The sequence below is a fragment of the Brassica rapa genome, chromosome A01 (genome assembly GCF_000309985.2).
Source record: "Brassica rapa cultivar Chiifu-401-42 chromosome A01, CAAS_Brap_v3.01, whole genome shotgun sequence".
In the NCBI taxonomy this organism is placed as follows: domain Eukaryota; kingdom Viridiplantae; phylum Streptophyta; class Magnoliopsida; order Brassicales; family Brassicaceae; genus Brassica; species Brassica rapa.
The window spans coordinates 26,460,598-26,477,314 of NC_024795.2; the positions used below are offsets into that span (position 1 = coordinate 26,460,598).

At 37.4% G+C, this 16,717-nt stretch overlaps 2 protein-coding genes across 2 annotated transcripts; one reads left to right on the forward strand and one right to left on the reverse strand.

Annotated features, from left to right (window-relative positions):
* Positions 1 to 110: 110 nt before the first annotated feature.
* Positions 111 to 3,066, reverse strand: LOC103845856 (fatty acyl-CoA reductase 2). Its single transcript, XM_009122756.3, has 9 exons — positions 2,958 to 3,066; positions 2,376 to 2,814; positions 2,039 to 2,142; positions 1,746 to 1,945; positions 1,555 to 1,655; positions 1,278 to 1,479; positions 1,042 to 1,203; positions 471 to 962; positions 111 to 384 (listed from the first exon to the last, which is right to left on the reverse strand). Exons 2-9 carry the CDS (start codon positions 2,806 to 2,808, stop codon positions 228 to 230), a joined length of 1,851 nt encoding a protein of 616 aa, XP_009121004.1. The 5' UTR covers positions 2,809 to 2,814; positions 2,958 to 3,066; the 3' UTR covers positions 111 to 227.
* Positions 3,067 to 3,804: 738 nt separating this feature from the next.
* LOC103845866 (rRNA biogenesis protein RRP5) lies at positions 3,805 to 16,614 on the forward strand. Its single transcript, XM_033282073.1, has 40 exons — positions 3,805 to 4,089; positions 4,172 to 4,383; positions 5,022 to 5,159; positions 5,269 to 5,442; positions 5,750 to 5,846; positions 6,106 to 6,218; positions 6,299 to 6,421; positions 6,538 to 6,609; positions 7,173 to 7,265; positions 7,592 to 7,702; positions 7,784 to 7,906; positions 8,154 to 8,339; positions 8,418 to 8,492; positions 8,929 to 9,065; positions 9,228 to 9,362; positions 9,466 to 9,611; positions 9,694 to 9,759; positions 9,994 to 10,100; positions 10,184 to 10,264; positions 10,354 to 10,428; positions 10,513 to 10,614; positions 10,797 to 10,965; positions 11,047 to 11,192; positions 11,331 to 11,414; positions 11,483 to 11,583; positions 11,764 to 11,914; positions 12,124 to 12,198; positions 12,299 to 12,446; positions 12,820 to 13,465; positions 13,605 to 13,659; positions 13,742 to 13,887; positions 13,950 to 14,133; positions 14,263 to 14,361; positions 14,524 to 14,891; positions 14,978 to 15,154; positions 15,324 to 15,420; positions 15,502 to 15,657; positions 15,749 to 15,979; positions 16,067 to 16,150; positions 16,251 to 16,614. Exons 1-40 carry the CDS (start codon positions 3,927 to 3,929, stop codon positions 16,356 to 16,358), a joined length of 5,754 nt encoding a protein of 1,917 aa, XP_033137964.1. The 5' UTR covers positions 3,805 to 3,926; the 3' UTR covers positions 16,359 to 16,614.
* The last annotated feature ends 103 nt before the right edge of the window (positions 16,615 to 16,717 follow it).

Below are 16,717 nucleotides of genomic sequence, written 5' to 3' on the forward strand. Positions count from 1 at the left end.
CTTTTCATAAAAGTCTTGCATGTAACAGTTTTGTTTATAAAATAACGTTTACACTAAACTTAGAAGACACGTTTTAGGTTCGTTTTGGATCCCTTCGAGTTCGATCGTGATTAGACTTTGGTAAACTTGAGATAAATTATTACTTTCAAATTATTACAATTTAAAATCATATATTAGATAACATAACACGATTAGACATAGAAAAACGATCAAAGAAAAGATTTGACCTAAGCCCTTCCTTTCAAAACATGTCTTCTTAAACCGGGAATGTGAACATTTGTAATGTAGTCATTCCAGTTAATGCTTCCAACATCAAACCCAAACTCAAGCTTCTCTTCTTCAGACATATTCTCCATTAATCTATGTGTATTGCTGTTATCAAATCTTCAGCAAAAAAAAAAAGAAAACAAACAAAAAGATTCAAAGTTTTTCGTTTTGGTCATATAATCATTAAAGTTCTTAGTTCTTACCTTCCACCATAGAAAGTGTATGGCTCATAAATAGTGGCAAGGTGTTTGGCTTGCTCAATAGATTTCTTGCAAATGAATTTAAGCTTCTGTAGTATCTTACTATCCGATGAGTCCATACCATTCATTAATCCACTCCGTTCTTGAGCATCTCTCCACAAATGATCCGAGAAATCATCAACGGAGTCGAAAAGCTTCATCAAAGGCACCCTAATAGGAACACCTTTCGAGTCCATGCACGGGGTAGATTTGTAATGGTTATAAAGAAGCTCAGCTAAGTCCTCGAAAACAAGAGGATTTATCGCTGAAGAAGCGATCTGATACACGTTTATCTCAGGTTCTGTATCTGCCTTAGCCATTCCATGCTTTGCTATAGCAGCTAATGTCGCATTAACGACCATATCAGCCGGAACCACATCAAGAACTCCTTTTGGATCAACCAAGAACCCTGTGAGCTGTCCTTTTCCATAACACAGCACTATAGGATCCATCATCCTGTTTTGTAGATTAAGAATTAGTTATGTTATGTATACATTCACATCTATACATCATGTGACATATAAATACAAGTTACCTGTTTCCTTCCATCCATCCAGGGAAAGGGTCTTTGTAAGTGCTTTCGATGACGCTAGGCCTTATAATAACCACAGGTACGTCCCCTCTAGTGCTATTGATCATCATTTCTCCCATTGCTTTGGTGAAAACATAAGTGTCTTGCCATCCATATGATCTTGCCCTGTTTCATTTTTTTTTGTGTGTTTAAGAGTGTAGCAATAGTCAAAGGTGAATATTTATTATTTAGATTACTACCTCTCTAGACCGAGATCCTTCATCTTCTGCGCCTCATCTTGATCTTGAGTCCCTTTTCTTGCAGCATCAAGAGCTAGCTTCATCTCTTTATCGATATCTAATGCTTTCCTGTTACCTTCCATGAAGTTCTCTGTAGCTATACAATCTCCCATCGAGAAGGGCTTCTCCATGATCCTTCCTTGTCTTTGTCCGTTCACATAAGCTGCATAATAATTTTTTTAAATAAAAAAAAAACCCAAAACATTACAAAACATTTATGTGTTTGGCATTCACGTACCTGTAGATACTTGCAAGAAAAGCTTGAGTTTCTTGCACTTCTTGGCGAATCCCATGAGATTACCAGGCCCTCGTGTGTTTATGTCCAAAGCAACATCATATCTGCAATCTCCTCCAAAATTAGTAAGATAAGATGCATAGATATTATCTAGATAACAAAACAAGAGAACTAGAAACACATAATCTAATAACCTTTCATTGAAGGTTGTATTGGCAGCTGAGTTGATAATCACATCAACTTCTTTTGCAATCTCCTCTGCTGAATCTGTTTGCAACCCAATGTTTGAATCGCAAATGTTTCCTGTCACAGGGACAAGCTTGTCCAACATGAAAGACTGGTAAGATGCTCCATGAGTCTCTCTTAGATTTTTAAAAAGCTCTGCATCTAACACCTGAAAAAAGCAGCAACCCCATGGACTATCATCATGCACATAACCTGAAACAAAAATTAGACTAAGCAAGAATCAAAAAGAAGATGAACTTACCTCGTTCTTTAACCGCTGGATCGCTGCTTCTTTGTTTTTAGCTTTAATCAAGAGATATATTTTCCCAACATCAGGAGCCATTCTCAAAACCTTCTCAATCAGTACTGGACATATCACATGGGTAATGGAATATTATAAATTTTGTATGTAAGTTCAGGGCCGGTCTTGAACATATGCTGGTGAAACATGTCTCTTATGATCCCCAAAATTTTAGAAAAAAAAACATATATATATATGGACCTCAAAATTATAATAAAAGAAGTATATAAACCTTTATTAAATTGTTTGTAGTCTCCCCAAAATCTAAAAACCGGCCATGTATAAGTTTGTTACGTACCTTTAGCTAAGAAGCCAGTGGAGCCAGTGATTAGAAACGTCTTCCCTTGGAGATAACTAACGATGCCAAGTCCTTGTTTGATCCCCACCATAGCAGCACCATTGAAAGGCATCAGAGTTTTCACTCCATTCATCTCAATGGCTGTTCCATTCACATTAGGTGACAGAACCAATGTCTCAGCGTCCATAGCAGGCGAACTCTGTTCCCTAATCAATACTTGACCTCTGTCTTTCAAAAGCGAAGAGACCCTAATAGGCCTCTCTGGTTTGATGTTTCTCCCATCACCTCCACCACCACCTACGCGGCACCAGGTGGGTCCTACCCTTTTCTTGTCCCTTAACAAAGTGCACCAGTCACGACGGTCGTGTAATCTTGAAAGTTTGATTGACGCAGCAATGGAGGAGGAAGAAGAACTCAAGAAGAGAGCTTCCATCACAAACTAAGAAATAAGAAATAGAGAAAGGTTCATTTTTAGACTAAGACAGTAAACTGTCCGTTCCATTACTATGTTCTTTTGAGAAAACAGAAACTTGTTGGGTAAGAAACTGGTGACTTGTAATGTACTTAACCTAGAAAACATACCTTTGGTAATGAGCAACAAGAATATACTTAAATAGAAAGAGATTAAGTAAACGAAGAAAGATTTTTATATTTGCTTATTAGTTTATCGTTAGGAGACAAGTATGTGAGTTTTGTTTTTATAAGAGGAATGAAAGATTGGTTAGTTTTAAGGACAAAAGATGATGATAGATTTTTCTGTTTTGTAGGGGAATATATAACTAAAAAATTAAGTAAAACAAAAGATTACCTTATACGATCTTTCTCCTCCAACATTTGATCAGTTTCCTACACGTGATGTAGATTTCAGATTATAGAAACGAAATGAAATGAAATAAGATAATGCATCAGTTGATTCAGTTCTTAATACATCTTTGCAAACTCAAAGCAAAACAACACATAAGGAATATGAATTTTAGCTGAACTGAAAATTCATATAAAATTTGCAAATCTTTATAAAATTTAAAATTTCTCAATCTAACAACTGTAGTTTTATTATTTCAGTTTCTTTATAAAACTTGTTTGGAATTCATATTTTTAACAAAAAAATCTATATGAATCAAATTCACTAGAAAATCAAAATCCATAAGTAAATCCGTAAAACTAAATAACATCAGATTTTTATAAATGTTTTAAAATTATTAATATAATAATATATGATTTTTTTTGGACATGAATTCACTAAAATATAACAACCAGACTAACCCCCACTAAATTTCTGATTCAAATTTACTAAAATTTTCCTTCTGAAATCAACTCACATGACAAAAGGAAACGTTCAGAATATTCTACAATGGGCCTTCATTAATTTATCTAAAACAAGGCCCATATAGGCCCATACTTCTCATTACAAATCAACTTTTTTTTTTAAGTTCTGGTTAAAACTCCCGACCCGGCGGTACTCGAAAAACCCTAAAAACTTCTTCTCCTTAGCTTAACACTAAACCCCTTACAGCAAAACTCCCCAAATCTTTCGCCTCCGCCATTAGAGATATGGTGGCTCCATCGAGAAAAGTTCCAAGCGGAAAACGCAACGATTCAACAAAGGCATTCAAATCATCGAGGAAACCGTTCAAAAGGACGAAGAAGGACGATGTCGCCGCAAGGCCTGAAGCCATGGCTCTGCAGCTCGAAGAGGTTCCCGACTTCCCTCGAGGTATTTTTTCTTTCTATAGTATTGAATCCGTTTCTTCAATTTGTTTCTCGTGAAATCACATTTCGTTGAATCGATTGGTCAGGTGGAGGCTCTTCTCTGAGCAAGAAAGAGCGTGAGAAGATTCACGAAGAAGTCGACGCTGAGTTTGACGCTGGTGATGAGCGTGTTGCTAAGAGGAGTAAAGGAGGGAAACCTAAGAAGAGAAACACTAGCGATGTAGATGAATTGGGATCTCTTTTTGACGGTGGTTTAACTGGGAAACGGCCAAGATATGCTAATAAGATTACCATTAAGGTATTGAACTATGAACCTGTAAAGATCTTTAGTTAGAGTTGGAGAATATAAGGGCTGTTCGTTTGGTTGCTGCAGCTTCCTGCGGCTGCTTCAATAGATTAAGTTTTTTTTTTGTAAATAATGAATTAAGTTAAGGGTAAAATTGTAAATAGTCTAAGTAGACGCGTAACGTACGTGGCAACCGCATGATTTTATGGTGTCAGACGCGGACGCAGCATCCGGGCGCGGCGTCAAACGCAACAAAACGAACATGATTTTTTTAAAAAGTTGCCGCAGCTGCAGACGCAGGTAGCTGCGGCAACCAAACGAACAGCACTATAGCTACTCTTGTAACATTTACATTGTAATCAAGTCGGATTCATTAGTTCTCTGTATCATGGAATTTCATATAACAGATTGTTCGTGTACATTGTACTAAACCTCAGAGTTTGATCACGATGCTGTTCAGTTGATGTACCATCAGATTACAGTGATCAGTTTCTGAGTCAATGTTCTCTGAAGTTGTAGCTAGGTAGATAGTTCTTAAGTTTGTTTCTTTTATACCATTGGTTACATGATGCTACTTTCCTAGAAGATTTTCTTAAGCAGATTACCTCTCTACCTTTTCTGTTCTGACGTTTAATTGGGTTTATGTTCAGAATATTTCCGCCGGAATGAAGCTTTTGGGGGTTGTTACTGAAGTCAACCAGAAAGATATTGTAATTAGTCTTCCAGGGGGCTTACGTGGTTTAGTTCGCGCAAGCGAGGCGTTGGATTTTACAGATTTCGGAACTGAGGTATTAGCTGTGGTTTATAAATGGTTGTCTATACTCCCTTTCATTTGGTCATTTTGACTTTTTTTACGTTTTGTTTTCTGCAATCTGAATTGAGTTTTTTGTCAACCAGGACGATGAAAATGAACTTCTTCGAGACATCTTTTCTGTGGGTCAGCTTGTTCCTTGCATTGTGTTGCAGTTAGATGATGATAAGAAGGAGGCGGGCAAAAGAAAAATATGGCTTTCATTGCGACTTTCCTTATTGCACAAGGGATTCAGTTTGGATTCCTTTCAACCTGGGATGGTATGTCAATGCCTGCTTCATTTTCCTTTTATTTTGTAATGTTTACTTCTTGGGAGCTCTGCCTTGCTGTAAGACTCTCAAATGTATTTGTGGATACTGGTATTCAAGTATGTTTGCGTAGCCAAAGCTATCCAAAGATCCGAAACGAGCTGTACGAGTTCATGGCTAATAGAGCAAAGAGGTTATTTATTACGCTAGCAGAGGCTAGCAGTTTTCAGATGAAAATTAAGCTATAGTGATCCAACTCAGTTTTTATTGCTGTTGAAAAATAATCGTCCTTTATTTCTTTTCCATAATGCTTATTCAGGTAGTAACTGCAAATGTGAAAAGCGTGGAAGATCATGGTTATATCCTTCAATTTGGAATGCCTTCTATCACAGGATTTATCAAGAAAAGCCATGAAGGTACTATATCTCATTGACCTACTGGTCTGTTTGCTTTCTTATTCACACAGAACTTTTTCTTTTGATTTCATCTGGCGAATGATATTCAATGTACCCTCTAACGTACATCATGAATTGTCTATGTCCAACTAAAATAAATACATCTCCGAAAAAAACTTTGTCGACGCCTTTGATTTTTCTTTGCAACTTCCTGGCTCTCTGGTTATTCTGATTCGGGTCATCTTAAAAATCTTTATGTACCATTTTCTGAATTTTCCAGGAACTCGGGAGTTAAAGACTGGGCAGCTTATTCAGGGCGTGGTTACAAATATTGATAAAGAACGTAAAATTGTTAGTCTTAGTTCTGACCCAGATTCAGTGGCAAAGTGTGTGGTACGCCTCGTACTTCCTAAATTATGCAGTTATATTTCCTTGATTTAAACAAACTTAACCTCGTGATTACCATTTTGCAGACCAAGGATTTGAGTGGGATGTCGTTCGATCTTCTCATCCCAGGCATGATGGTTAATGCCCGTGTTCAATCTGCCCTTGAGAATGGATTACTATTAGGATTTCTTATGTACTTTACTGGAACGGTGAGTTACCAATGATTTTGGTAGTGTGCGTTATTGATTAAGCTGGAACTATGTTTGTCGTAGTTAACATAAAGTCTTTGTGACGTTTCTGAGGAACATTTCTCACTTATGTGCAGGTTGATCTTTTTCATCTACAAAATCCATTATGTAACAAGAGCTGGAAGGATGAATATAATCCGTCTAAGATGGTATTTATTTCTTTTTGTTGTGCTTTTATTATGAATCTCATTGTAGTTTGCTGATCTTGTAGTCCCACTGTCGTGTTAGTTTGGGCCACCCCTAAATCTGTGACTTCCCTACCTTGATCGAATTTAGTAATGGCATACAGAAACATATGATTACATTTCTGTGAAGTCTCAGGTTTGCGTCTTTGTCTAAAAATGAATAGGAAAAATCTTGGTTGTCAGAGCATGTACAGAGCAGTTGTCTAAGAACAAACTATGTTCTGTATTTTTAAGCTGGAAACTCCCTTTCAATCTTTAAAACTTGTGGGTACAAAGTTACTTCAGAATGATATCTCGTTGCTCAGAATCGTAGGTGTTTGTATCTAATGGTTACGTTTCTTTTTATCTTATTTTTAAGTCAACTTGAATTCTTTGATTAACGTAGTTTTGGAAGTGTTTAATTTCTATTTCTTGGCAGTTATTTATTTGTTTGATTGTTTTGACTTTCTGGTCTATTTTCTTTGGTGAAAGATATTTTTTCTCTTTTCGGTCTATAACTTGCACCAAATGCTCCTACTGTTTTTCAGGTTAATGCTAGAATATTGTTTATCGATCCATCAACTAGAGCTGTTGGTTTGACGTTAAACCCACATCTTGTTGGCAACAAGGCTCCTCCTCTGGTAAGCATCTACTGTCCCTTCGCTTCCACTAAAATATAATGGTGACATGATAGTAACAGACCTTGATTGTCGCCTACTTTTTTGGTTTAAATTAGGTTCATTTATTTTAACACCAGTATTTCTTACACCTGCTGATTTCAAACTTATATTTGTATGCTTAAACTTGACCCGAATGCTGAATCACTATCTCACAATTTTGGTTCGTCACTTTGATACCTTAATACAGCATTGTTCTCTGTGTGTGGTCTTCGTGGACCTACCTGCATTTGCTTATCTTTGTTCTTGTATAAAATTATTTTGTAAAACTTGTGTTTGGTTCTTTCCAGCATGTCTCCAGCGGAGACATATTCGACGAAGCAAACGTTGTCCGTGTTGATAAATCAGGCCTTCTTCTTGAGCTCCCTTCTAAGCCTGTTTCAACGCCAGCATATGTTAGCGTATGTCCAATTGGCCCTTGTTCTTTTAAATGATTTAATGTTCTCATATCCTTCTTAACTATAGATATACCGTAATTGCAGACATATGACGCTGCTGAAGATGAAGTTAAGAAACTTGAAAAGAAGTTTAAGGAAGGAAGCCGCATCCGTGTTCGAGTCCTCGGCCTTAAGCAGATAGAGGGGTTGGCCATAGGGACTTTAAAGGTAGTGTACTGCCAGACGTGCTAACAGATTTCATTTTCTTTAACAATCGTTGGCATGAGAAGCATCTTCCTTTCTTTTATTACTGATTCTTTGCATCGTACGAGCATCTTAATCTAAATGCCAATTAAGTGATAGTTTGATGTACAATCATATATTTGTTTCCCTTTCTAGGACATGTATGTTTCTTTTAGCTTTGTGGATTTTCGGTGTAACTTTTTCTTTCTTTTTGTGTTCTTTGTTTGAGCAGGAAAGCGCCTTTGAAGGTCCAGCGTTCACCCACTCAGATGTCAAGCCTGGCATGGTGACGAAGGGTAAAGTCATATCTGTTGATACATTCGGTGCCATTGTGCAATTTCCGGGTGGTCTGAAAGCAATGTGCCCACTTCAGCATATGTCTGAGTTTGAAGTTAGGAAGCCCAGGAAGAAGTTCAAGGTCGGCTCCTTAGATTGACCCTACACCATTTGGTTTGCAATGTTGCTGGGCATGCATAAATTGTGATTCTTCTTTCAGGTTGGAGCTGAATTAATATTTCGTGTGCTGGGCTGCAAATCAAAGAGAATAACTGTTACCTGCAAGAAAACACTTGTAAGTTTTTTTCTGATAGTGGAGCTGACTTTGTTTCATTGTTTGCATATTCCTTGATCTTGATGTGTTTAGTTACTGAATTCGCTTTGTTTGTTAATATCTAATCATTTCCCTCTTGTAAAATAGGTGATGAATGCATCTTGTTTCTATTATCATTACTTGTTTTATTTCCTTCTGCTTATTTTAGATATCATTTGCTACACTTCAGTTTTAAATAGAAACTAAGTTCCTTCTTTATTTAGCCTTTCAAGTTAGCTATAAAATCATTTGTAGGAACTTTTATTCCGAACTTGTATCTTATTTGGAGGTTAGGAGTGGAGAATTGCTATTTAACTAGTCAATTCGTACAAAACATATTAGTTAATATTACGTCTCTGGTTGTTACCGATTCGAGCCTCTTCTCACTTAGTGGAGGTAATATGTATATTCTTTGCAGGTTAAGTCTAAACTTCCGATTTTGTGTTCTTACGCTGATGCAACTGAAGGACTAGTGACACATGGCTGGATAACAAAGATTGAAAAGAATGGATGCTTTGTTCGCTTCTATAATGGAGTGCAAGGATTTGTTGCCAGGTAATTGCTGCATTCGTTGTTGCATTTCATGTGCCGTTGCCTTACTGTTCTGGTTTCTTTTTTTAGTGATGATTTTTTCTTTCTCCATCATAAAGGCATTGGTTTATCTTCTATATTTTGATGATCTTAGTCTAATATGTTATACGTACTTTGATTAAGCAGATTTGAACTTGGTTTAGAGCCTGGAAGTGATCCCGCTTCAGTGTTTCATATTGGGGAGGTTGTGAAATGTAGAGTTACCAGTGCGGTTCATGGTACTCGAAGGATCAACCTCAGTTTTATGATGAAGCCAACAAGGTTTTTCCCTTTTAATCTGTTATGTGATAATCGTGTTGCGTTCAAGGCTGCTGTGATATCATTAAATGCTGTATCTTACATTTGTGCACATAATTTCTGACAGCGTTTCTGAAGACGATTCAATCAAGTTAGGTAGTATTGTATCTGGGGTAATTGATAGTATAACTCCTCAGGCAGTCACTGTCCATGTTAAATCCAAAGGTCTTCTGAAGGGTACAATTTTTGCAGAACATTTAGCTGATCATCATGGTATGTGTTTTCTCCTAAATGAGCGTATCTTTTGAGTTTTAGTTTTATTCATTTGTCTCTGAGTTTTCTTTTTGTGATGTAGACCAAGCAAAATTAATGATATCACTTTTAAGACCTGGATTTGAGCTTGATAAGCTGCTGGTAATAGGTACGTTTTCCATAATCCTTGCTAAATTTTAGACTTGTTTTCTTTGCCTATATCCTTAACACATCTAAAGGACGTCTATGGTTTAAGGCTTTCTTAGTGCCGATGGTCGTTGAATGAGAAACGTTTTTATGATCCATCTAGTTACAGGATAGCAGTGCTAGTGTTACAGTTTTAACTATTTTAGTGGTTGAAGAAACGTAATAGTGACAGGGAATAATTTTTGTTTATCTTAAGACATTGAAGGCAATAACCTGGCTCTCTCCTCAAAATATTCTCTCATCAAGTTTGCTGAAGAGCTCCCTTCGGATTTAAGTCAGCTCCAGCCAAACTCAGTGGTTCATGTGAGTAGTTGTGTCTTTGAAATGTACAGTCGAATTTTATTTGTTTGTTCAGTCACATTTATTTTTATGAATTTTGTACACAGGGTTATGTTTGTAACCTGATTGAGAATGGCTGTTTCGTCCGTTTCCTGGGTCGGTTGACTGGTTTCGCCCCGAGAAGCAAGGTGGAGTGTTTTTTACTATGCGTTTTCTTTATCAAATTTTTGTTCGCATACTGTGTTTCTTGAAGTTTTTTCCATTTTATTTTTTAAAGGCAATTGACGAACCCAGGGCAGATCTCTCAGAATCCTTCTTTGTTGGACAATCGGTTCGGGCTAATATAGTTGATGTATGTGAACTCTGGACTCAGGGCCCTACATTTATTTTGTTGAAGATATAATGAAATCTTGATCATTTGCAATATTTTTTGTAGGTCAATCAAGAAAAAAGCAGGGTGACTCTTTCATTGAAACAGTCATCTTGTGCTTCTGTAGATGCTTCTTTTGTTCAAGAGTATTTCCTTACAGATGAGAAGGTAGTGATCTTGGGACATACTTTCTCTTCTTATTGGGACTTTATGTAACCCGTTGTGTATTGCACTGTAAATTGAGCTTGGTTAGGAATTTTTGGATCTGTCTGCATAACTCTGAGTAGCACTGTACATCAAGTGTTCTAAAGAAGGATTGATTTCTAACTTACTTTGTTTCATGTGTCTAGATCTCGAACCTGCAATCATCTGATATTACTGAAAGCGAGTGTAGCTGGGTTGAGAAATTCTCTATTGGGAGTTTGATCATGGGAACCGTACAGGATAAAAATGACCTTGGTTTGGTGGTGAATTTTGACAATATTAATAATGTCCTTGGTTTTATACCTAAGTATCATTGTAAGTCATTATGGGTTGCATTACATTATTAACACATCTGTACCTTGCCTCTGTCTTACACATTGTGTTTCTTATTTGTAGTGGGTGGAACTAGTTTGGAAAACGGCTCTGTTGTCCAAGCAGTTGTTCTTGATATTTCTAGGGCAGAGAGACTAGTTGATTTGTCTTTGAGGCCTGAGCTCATAAACAGCTCAGCCAAAGAGGTGTCCAACCGTCAGTCAAAAAAGGTTTCTTTCAATAAGATTTATTCTGGCCAAGTTTTGCTTTATTCGTGTTTTCTTTCAGCCCATCTTTGTTAGCTTGAGTTCAAATTGAGCTAATGTGGATGGATCTTATGACACATTGTATCTTTTCTTTTGTTTCAGAAACGTAAAAGAGGTATTTCCAAGGAACTTGAAGTCCACCAGAGGGTCAGCGCTGTTGTAGAGATTGTGAAGGAGCAATACTTGGTAAGCGCTTTATTGCATAAGTTAATGATTATTGCATGTTACTCACTCAGAGTTGGCACTTTTTCCAGATTTTGTCGATTCCAGAACATAATTACACTATTGGATATGCGGCAGTATCAGACTATAACACACAGAAGTTACCAGTGAAACAGTTTACCACTGGACAAAGGTGATCATTCATCCATTTGTTATATAATCTTTTATTTGTTATTTTTGCTCCTCTTTTTCATGAATTTTATACCCCATGCTTTCTTGAAAAATGTGGAGTTGATTAGCAATATTCGTACTGTCCTTATTGGTGTAGCTACTAGATCATAGCTAAGTTCTTTTATTGATTTTCTCCGTGCAGTGTTGTTGCGTCTGTTGAGGCTCTGCAAAACCCTTTGACGTCCGGGAGGTTGCTTTTACTTCTTGACTCTGTTTCCGGTAGTTCTGAGACATCGTCTAAGAGGGCAAAGAAGAAAGCCAATTGTGAAGTTGGTTCTGTTGTCCAAGCCGAGGTACTAATGTCCTACTTTCATATGTCTTTCTATACGTAATGTATTTAAAGGTGTAAACAAAACAATCCGGGAATCAAAGGGGAATAATCATGAACTTGAAAGCGAACAAAGAAAGAATAGGAATAGAAAATGTAGGTTGACGGGACTTTTCAAGTACCTATGCCACCATAACTTCTACTGTGTCAGACTAACATCTTTTGCTTTCTCAGATTACTGAAATTAAGCCTTTTGAAGTAAGAGTAAACTTTGGCCAAAGTTTCCGAGGAAGAATCCACATAACGGAGGTGATTTTTCTTACATTACATCATTTTAGATATTAATGTTCATTCTTCAATGTTGGGTGGACGAAAATTTACGTATACGACTCAACTCTTGGTTGGATAGGTGAATGATGTTGGTACAAATGAAGAACCTTTTGCCAAATTCAGAGTTGGGCAATCAGTGTCTGCAAGGGTTGTTGCAAAGCCCTGTCATACGGATAATAAAAAGAGTCAACTCTGGGAGCTTTCTGTAAAGCCTGCAATACTTAGAGGTAATCCAAGAGAATTGATTTTTTTTCATCAACCTATGGCCTATTGACTCACATTTGGAATATATATATATCACAGAACAGTCACATGCTTATAGGTTTTAAACTTTAAAGAGTTCTTTCCCCCTAGTCTAAATCTTCCAGGAAATTTTGAGAAAGTGTAATTCGTGTAAATGTTTAGATCCATCTATTAATAATGTTATTTGATGCCCTCATCTAGCTGTTATGTTTGCAAAATTATTTTCAATTAGTTCAATAATTATAGACTAAGATCAAAAGTGATGAAATCCGTATGCTTTTGTGTGTATGTGTCAGAAGTATGCTTGTGTGTATCTTACATAGTCTCCATATCTTTTTATGTTGCAATATCAATTAGACTCTGGTGAGCTGACTGAAGTGAGGGAACAACTTGAGTTTGTTTCTGGAGAGCCTGTCTGCGGATATGTCTACAAAGTGGATAAAGAATGGGTTTGGTTGGCAATATCTCGCAATGTGACTGCACGCATATTCATTTTAGACACTGCATGCGAAGCTCGTGAACTTGAGGAGTTCGAGGGGCGTTTTCCCATTGGTAAAGCTGTATCAGGCTATGTTTTGACGTACAATAAAGAGAAGAAAACTGTACGGTTGGTTCAGCGTCCACTACTGAATATCCAGAAAAGCATTGGCAATGATGGAGGGCCTAAAAAGGATAAACTAGACAGTAGCATTCCCGGTGATGATGCTACTCTATTCATTCATGAAGGAGACATTTTGGGTGGAAGAATTTCTAAGATACTTCCTGGTGTTGGTGGACTTCGTGTGCAAATAGGTCCTTATGTGTTTGGGAGAGTTCACTTTACTGAAATCAATGATTCATGGCTCTCCAATCCATTAGATGGTCTTCATGAAGGCCAATTTGTCAAATGCAAGGTCTTAGAAATCAGCAATTCTAGTAAAGGGACTTTGCAAATTGAACTGTCATTACGGACATCACTAGATGGCATGAGTTCGGACCATATCTCAGAAGCTTCCAGTAATAAGTAAGTTTTTCTTCTGCCTATAACAAGCATTACTGTCTGCGTTGCTTTTAAGAGTTAAATCAAATGCTAGTAAGCTCATCATCAGCCTTTCTCTCAGCCTTGACTCTGGTATTAACCTGATGATGATTTGCCGTGTCAGTGTTTTCAAGCGTTTTGAAAGGATTGAAGATCTTTCTCCTGATATGGGAATCGAGGTACTTTTGCCTTACTAATCATGATTCAGCAACTCAATTGCTTTCCTTATGGTAGAACTTATGTTAATTCAAACTTTTACAGGGTTATGTCAAGAATACGATGTCAAAAGGTTGTTTTATCATGCTTTCAAGAACACTCGACGCAAAAGTTCTACTGTCAAATTTATCTGACACTTTTGTCAAGGATCCCGAAAATGAATTTCCAGTAGGAAAACTTGTCACTGGCAGGTAACGCAGATTTCCTGTCAAACAGATATTAGTATATTCTGCTCTAACAAATTTGAATTTAGGGTGTTAAATGTGGAGCCGTTATCGAAGCGGGTAGAAGTCACTTTGAAGAAAGTAAATGCTGGTGGGCCATCAAAATCTGAATCTTATGACCTGAAGCAGTTCCATGTTGGAGACATGATTTCTGGGAGAATCAAACGTGTGGAGCCCTATGGCTTGTTCATTGAAATAGACCAAACGGGCATGGTAAAGATTTTGTTTTGTGTTATGTTAAAATTTGTTAATATTTCAAACAGTATGCTGCTTGCCAAATCGTTCTTAGGGAGTAACTGGACTTGCCAGATTTTAATTGTTATCTTTCTTATTTTGTGGTAGGTTGGATTATGTCATAAATCACAACTTTCTGATAATCATATCGAGGATATACATGCCAGATATGAAGCTGGGGAAAGCGTCACCGCAAAGATTTTAAAGGTATGTGATGCAGCTTAACTTGTGATCACCAAGGATCACAACTTCCTTTTCGTATAAGGAATTTCCCTTTTCTTTGTTTTGGCTTCTTTTTTTCCTTTTAAAAGCTATTATGTTATCCATGGAATATAACTGTTGTTCTTTTCATTTTTGTGTTTGCCTTAGCTGGACGAGGAAAGGCGACGTATATCGCTTGGGATGAAGAGTTCGTATTTTGTGAACGGCGATGATGACACGGCACAGCCACGTTCTGAAGAAAACGCTGATGAAGCCAGCATGGAGTGTGATCCAATCAATGATTCGAAGTCGGGAGTTCTTGCAGCAGTTGGTGATTTTGGGTTCCAGGAAACAAACAGTGGCACTTCTCTGGCTATTGCCCAAGTAGAGTCAAGGGCTTCTATCCTTCCGCTTGAAGTTGACCTTGACGACATTGAGGAGGCGGACCTTGACAAGAATCAAAATCAGAAACTACAGGGAGCCGATAAAGATGAAAAGAGCAAGAGAAAGGAAAAACAAAAAGACAAGGAGGAAAGGTTGGCTATTTCTTTAGTTCCTGATTCGAAAGCTATGATGCTATGTATTTGTTTTCAACCTGTGCTGAAAACATTTTCTTTTGTAGAGAGAAAAAGATACAAGCTGCTGAAGGAAGATTGCTGGAGAATCACGCTCCTGAGAGTGCTGATGAATTTGAGAAAATGGTTAGAAGCTCTCCAAATAGCAGCTTTGTCTGGATTAAGTATATGGCGTTCATGCTCAGCTTGGCTGATATTGAGAAAGCCAGGTCCATTGCTGAGAGGTAACTTTCCCATACTTCTATGTGCATCATTCAAGAAAAAGGGAAACGCAATGCAAGAGAGGGACACTACCGATTATATTTGCTGGGATCTATATTATATTAAATGATACAACACCTAGATCAATATCTGCTTAGTAATTCATTTTGTTTATCCTGTCTAATCGTGAAGGGCTTTGAGAACTATAAATATTCGTGAAGAAGAAGAGAAGCTAAACATATGGGTTGCATACTTCAATTTGGAAAATGAACATGGAAGTCCTCCAGAGGTCAGCGAAAGCTTTTTGATCTTACCGATAACAGGCTATACATACTCTTATCTTACTCTGGTGTTTGTTTGTCGAATCCAGGAAGCTGTAAAGAAAGTTTTTGAAAGAGCGCGTCAATACTGTGACCCGAAGAAAGTTTACAATGCCCTCTTGGGCGTGTACGAGAGAACAGAGCAATATAAATTGGCTGATAAGCTGCTTGATGAGATGATCAAGAAGTTCAAGCAATCCTGCAAGGTACATGCTGTTTTGATCTTTTATTTTCTTTAAGTGAGGGCTCGTTCTTCACTCTTTTAACGACCTTTTATCCGGATGTGTGCTTTGTTAGGTTTGGTTACGGAAGATACAAAGTTATCTAAAGCAAGACGAGGAAAACATTCAGTCGGTGGTGAACCGTGCCTTGTTATGTCTTCCGCGCCATAAGCACATTAAATTCATATCGCAAACGGCTATTCTTGAGTTTAAATGCGGAGTTGCAGACAGAGGGAGATCACTGTTTGAAGGCGTTCTTAGGGAGTACCCGAAAAGAACAGACTTGTGGAGTGTTTATCTTGACCAGGTTAGTTATATTCCACTTCTTCATAACTTCTGTTTCATTTGCCATCTTTTAGTGTTTTTTAACGCAAGTTTTGTTTGGTTGTTACAGGAGATCCGGTTGGGAGAAGTTGATGTGATTAGGTCTTTGTTCGAGAGAGCCATTAGCTTGAGTTTGCCTCCTAAGAAGATGAAGGTGCGTGCCATACATAGACTCCGATTACCTCTCGAGAGAGCCATTAGCTTGGGATTACTGAAGATTTTTTTTAACCCTGTTGTGCTTTTTGTGTTCACAGTTTTTATTTAAGAAGTTTTTGGAATATGAGAAGGCTGCTGGTGACGAAGAGAGAGTCGAGTACGTGAAGCAAAGAGCAATGGAGTATGCAGACAGTACCTTGGCCTGAGATATTTGTTTGTAACGGACGCACCAAGTGTTGTAAAATACTATAATTTTGATAATCAGCATGTACGAGGGTGCAAGAGATCGACATGTTGAGATCCTGTTAAGTTTTCTTTTTTCTTTTTAATACGATAAGATAAGAAACAAAGTTTTTTTTTTTGAACACCAGAAACGAAATGATTTCAAAAGAAGGTGATGCTGTAAATGATCAATGGAGTGTGTATACAATGGACAATATAAACTTTGCAGTTTTCTTCGTAGCTTGGGAGTAAAAATCAAGAAATATTGTACCGATTCCAATGCAATCACAAGCTTGTTTAGTTTGTAGTCGCTGATTAATTTTCATGAACCGGAAAGAAATAA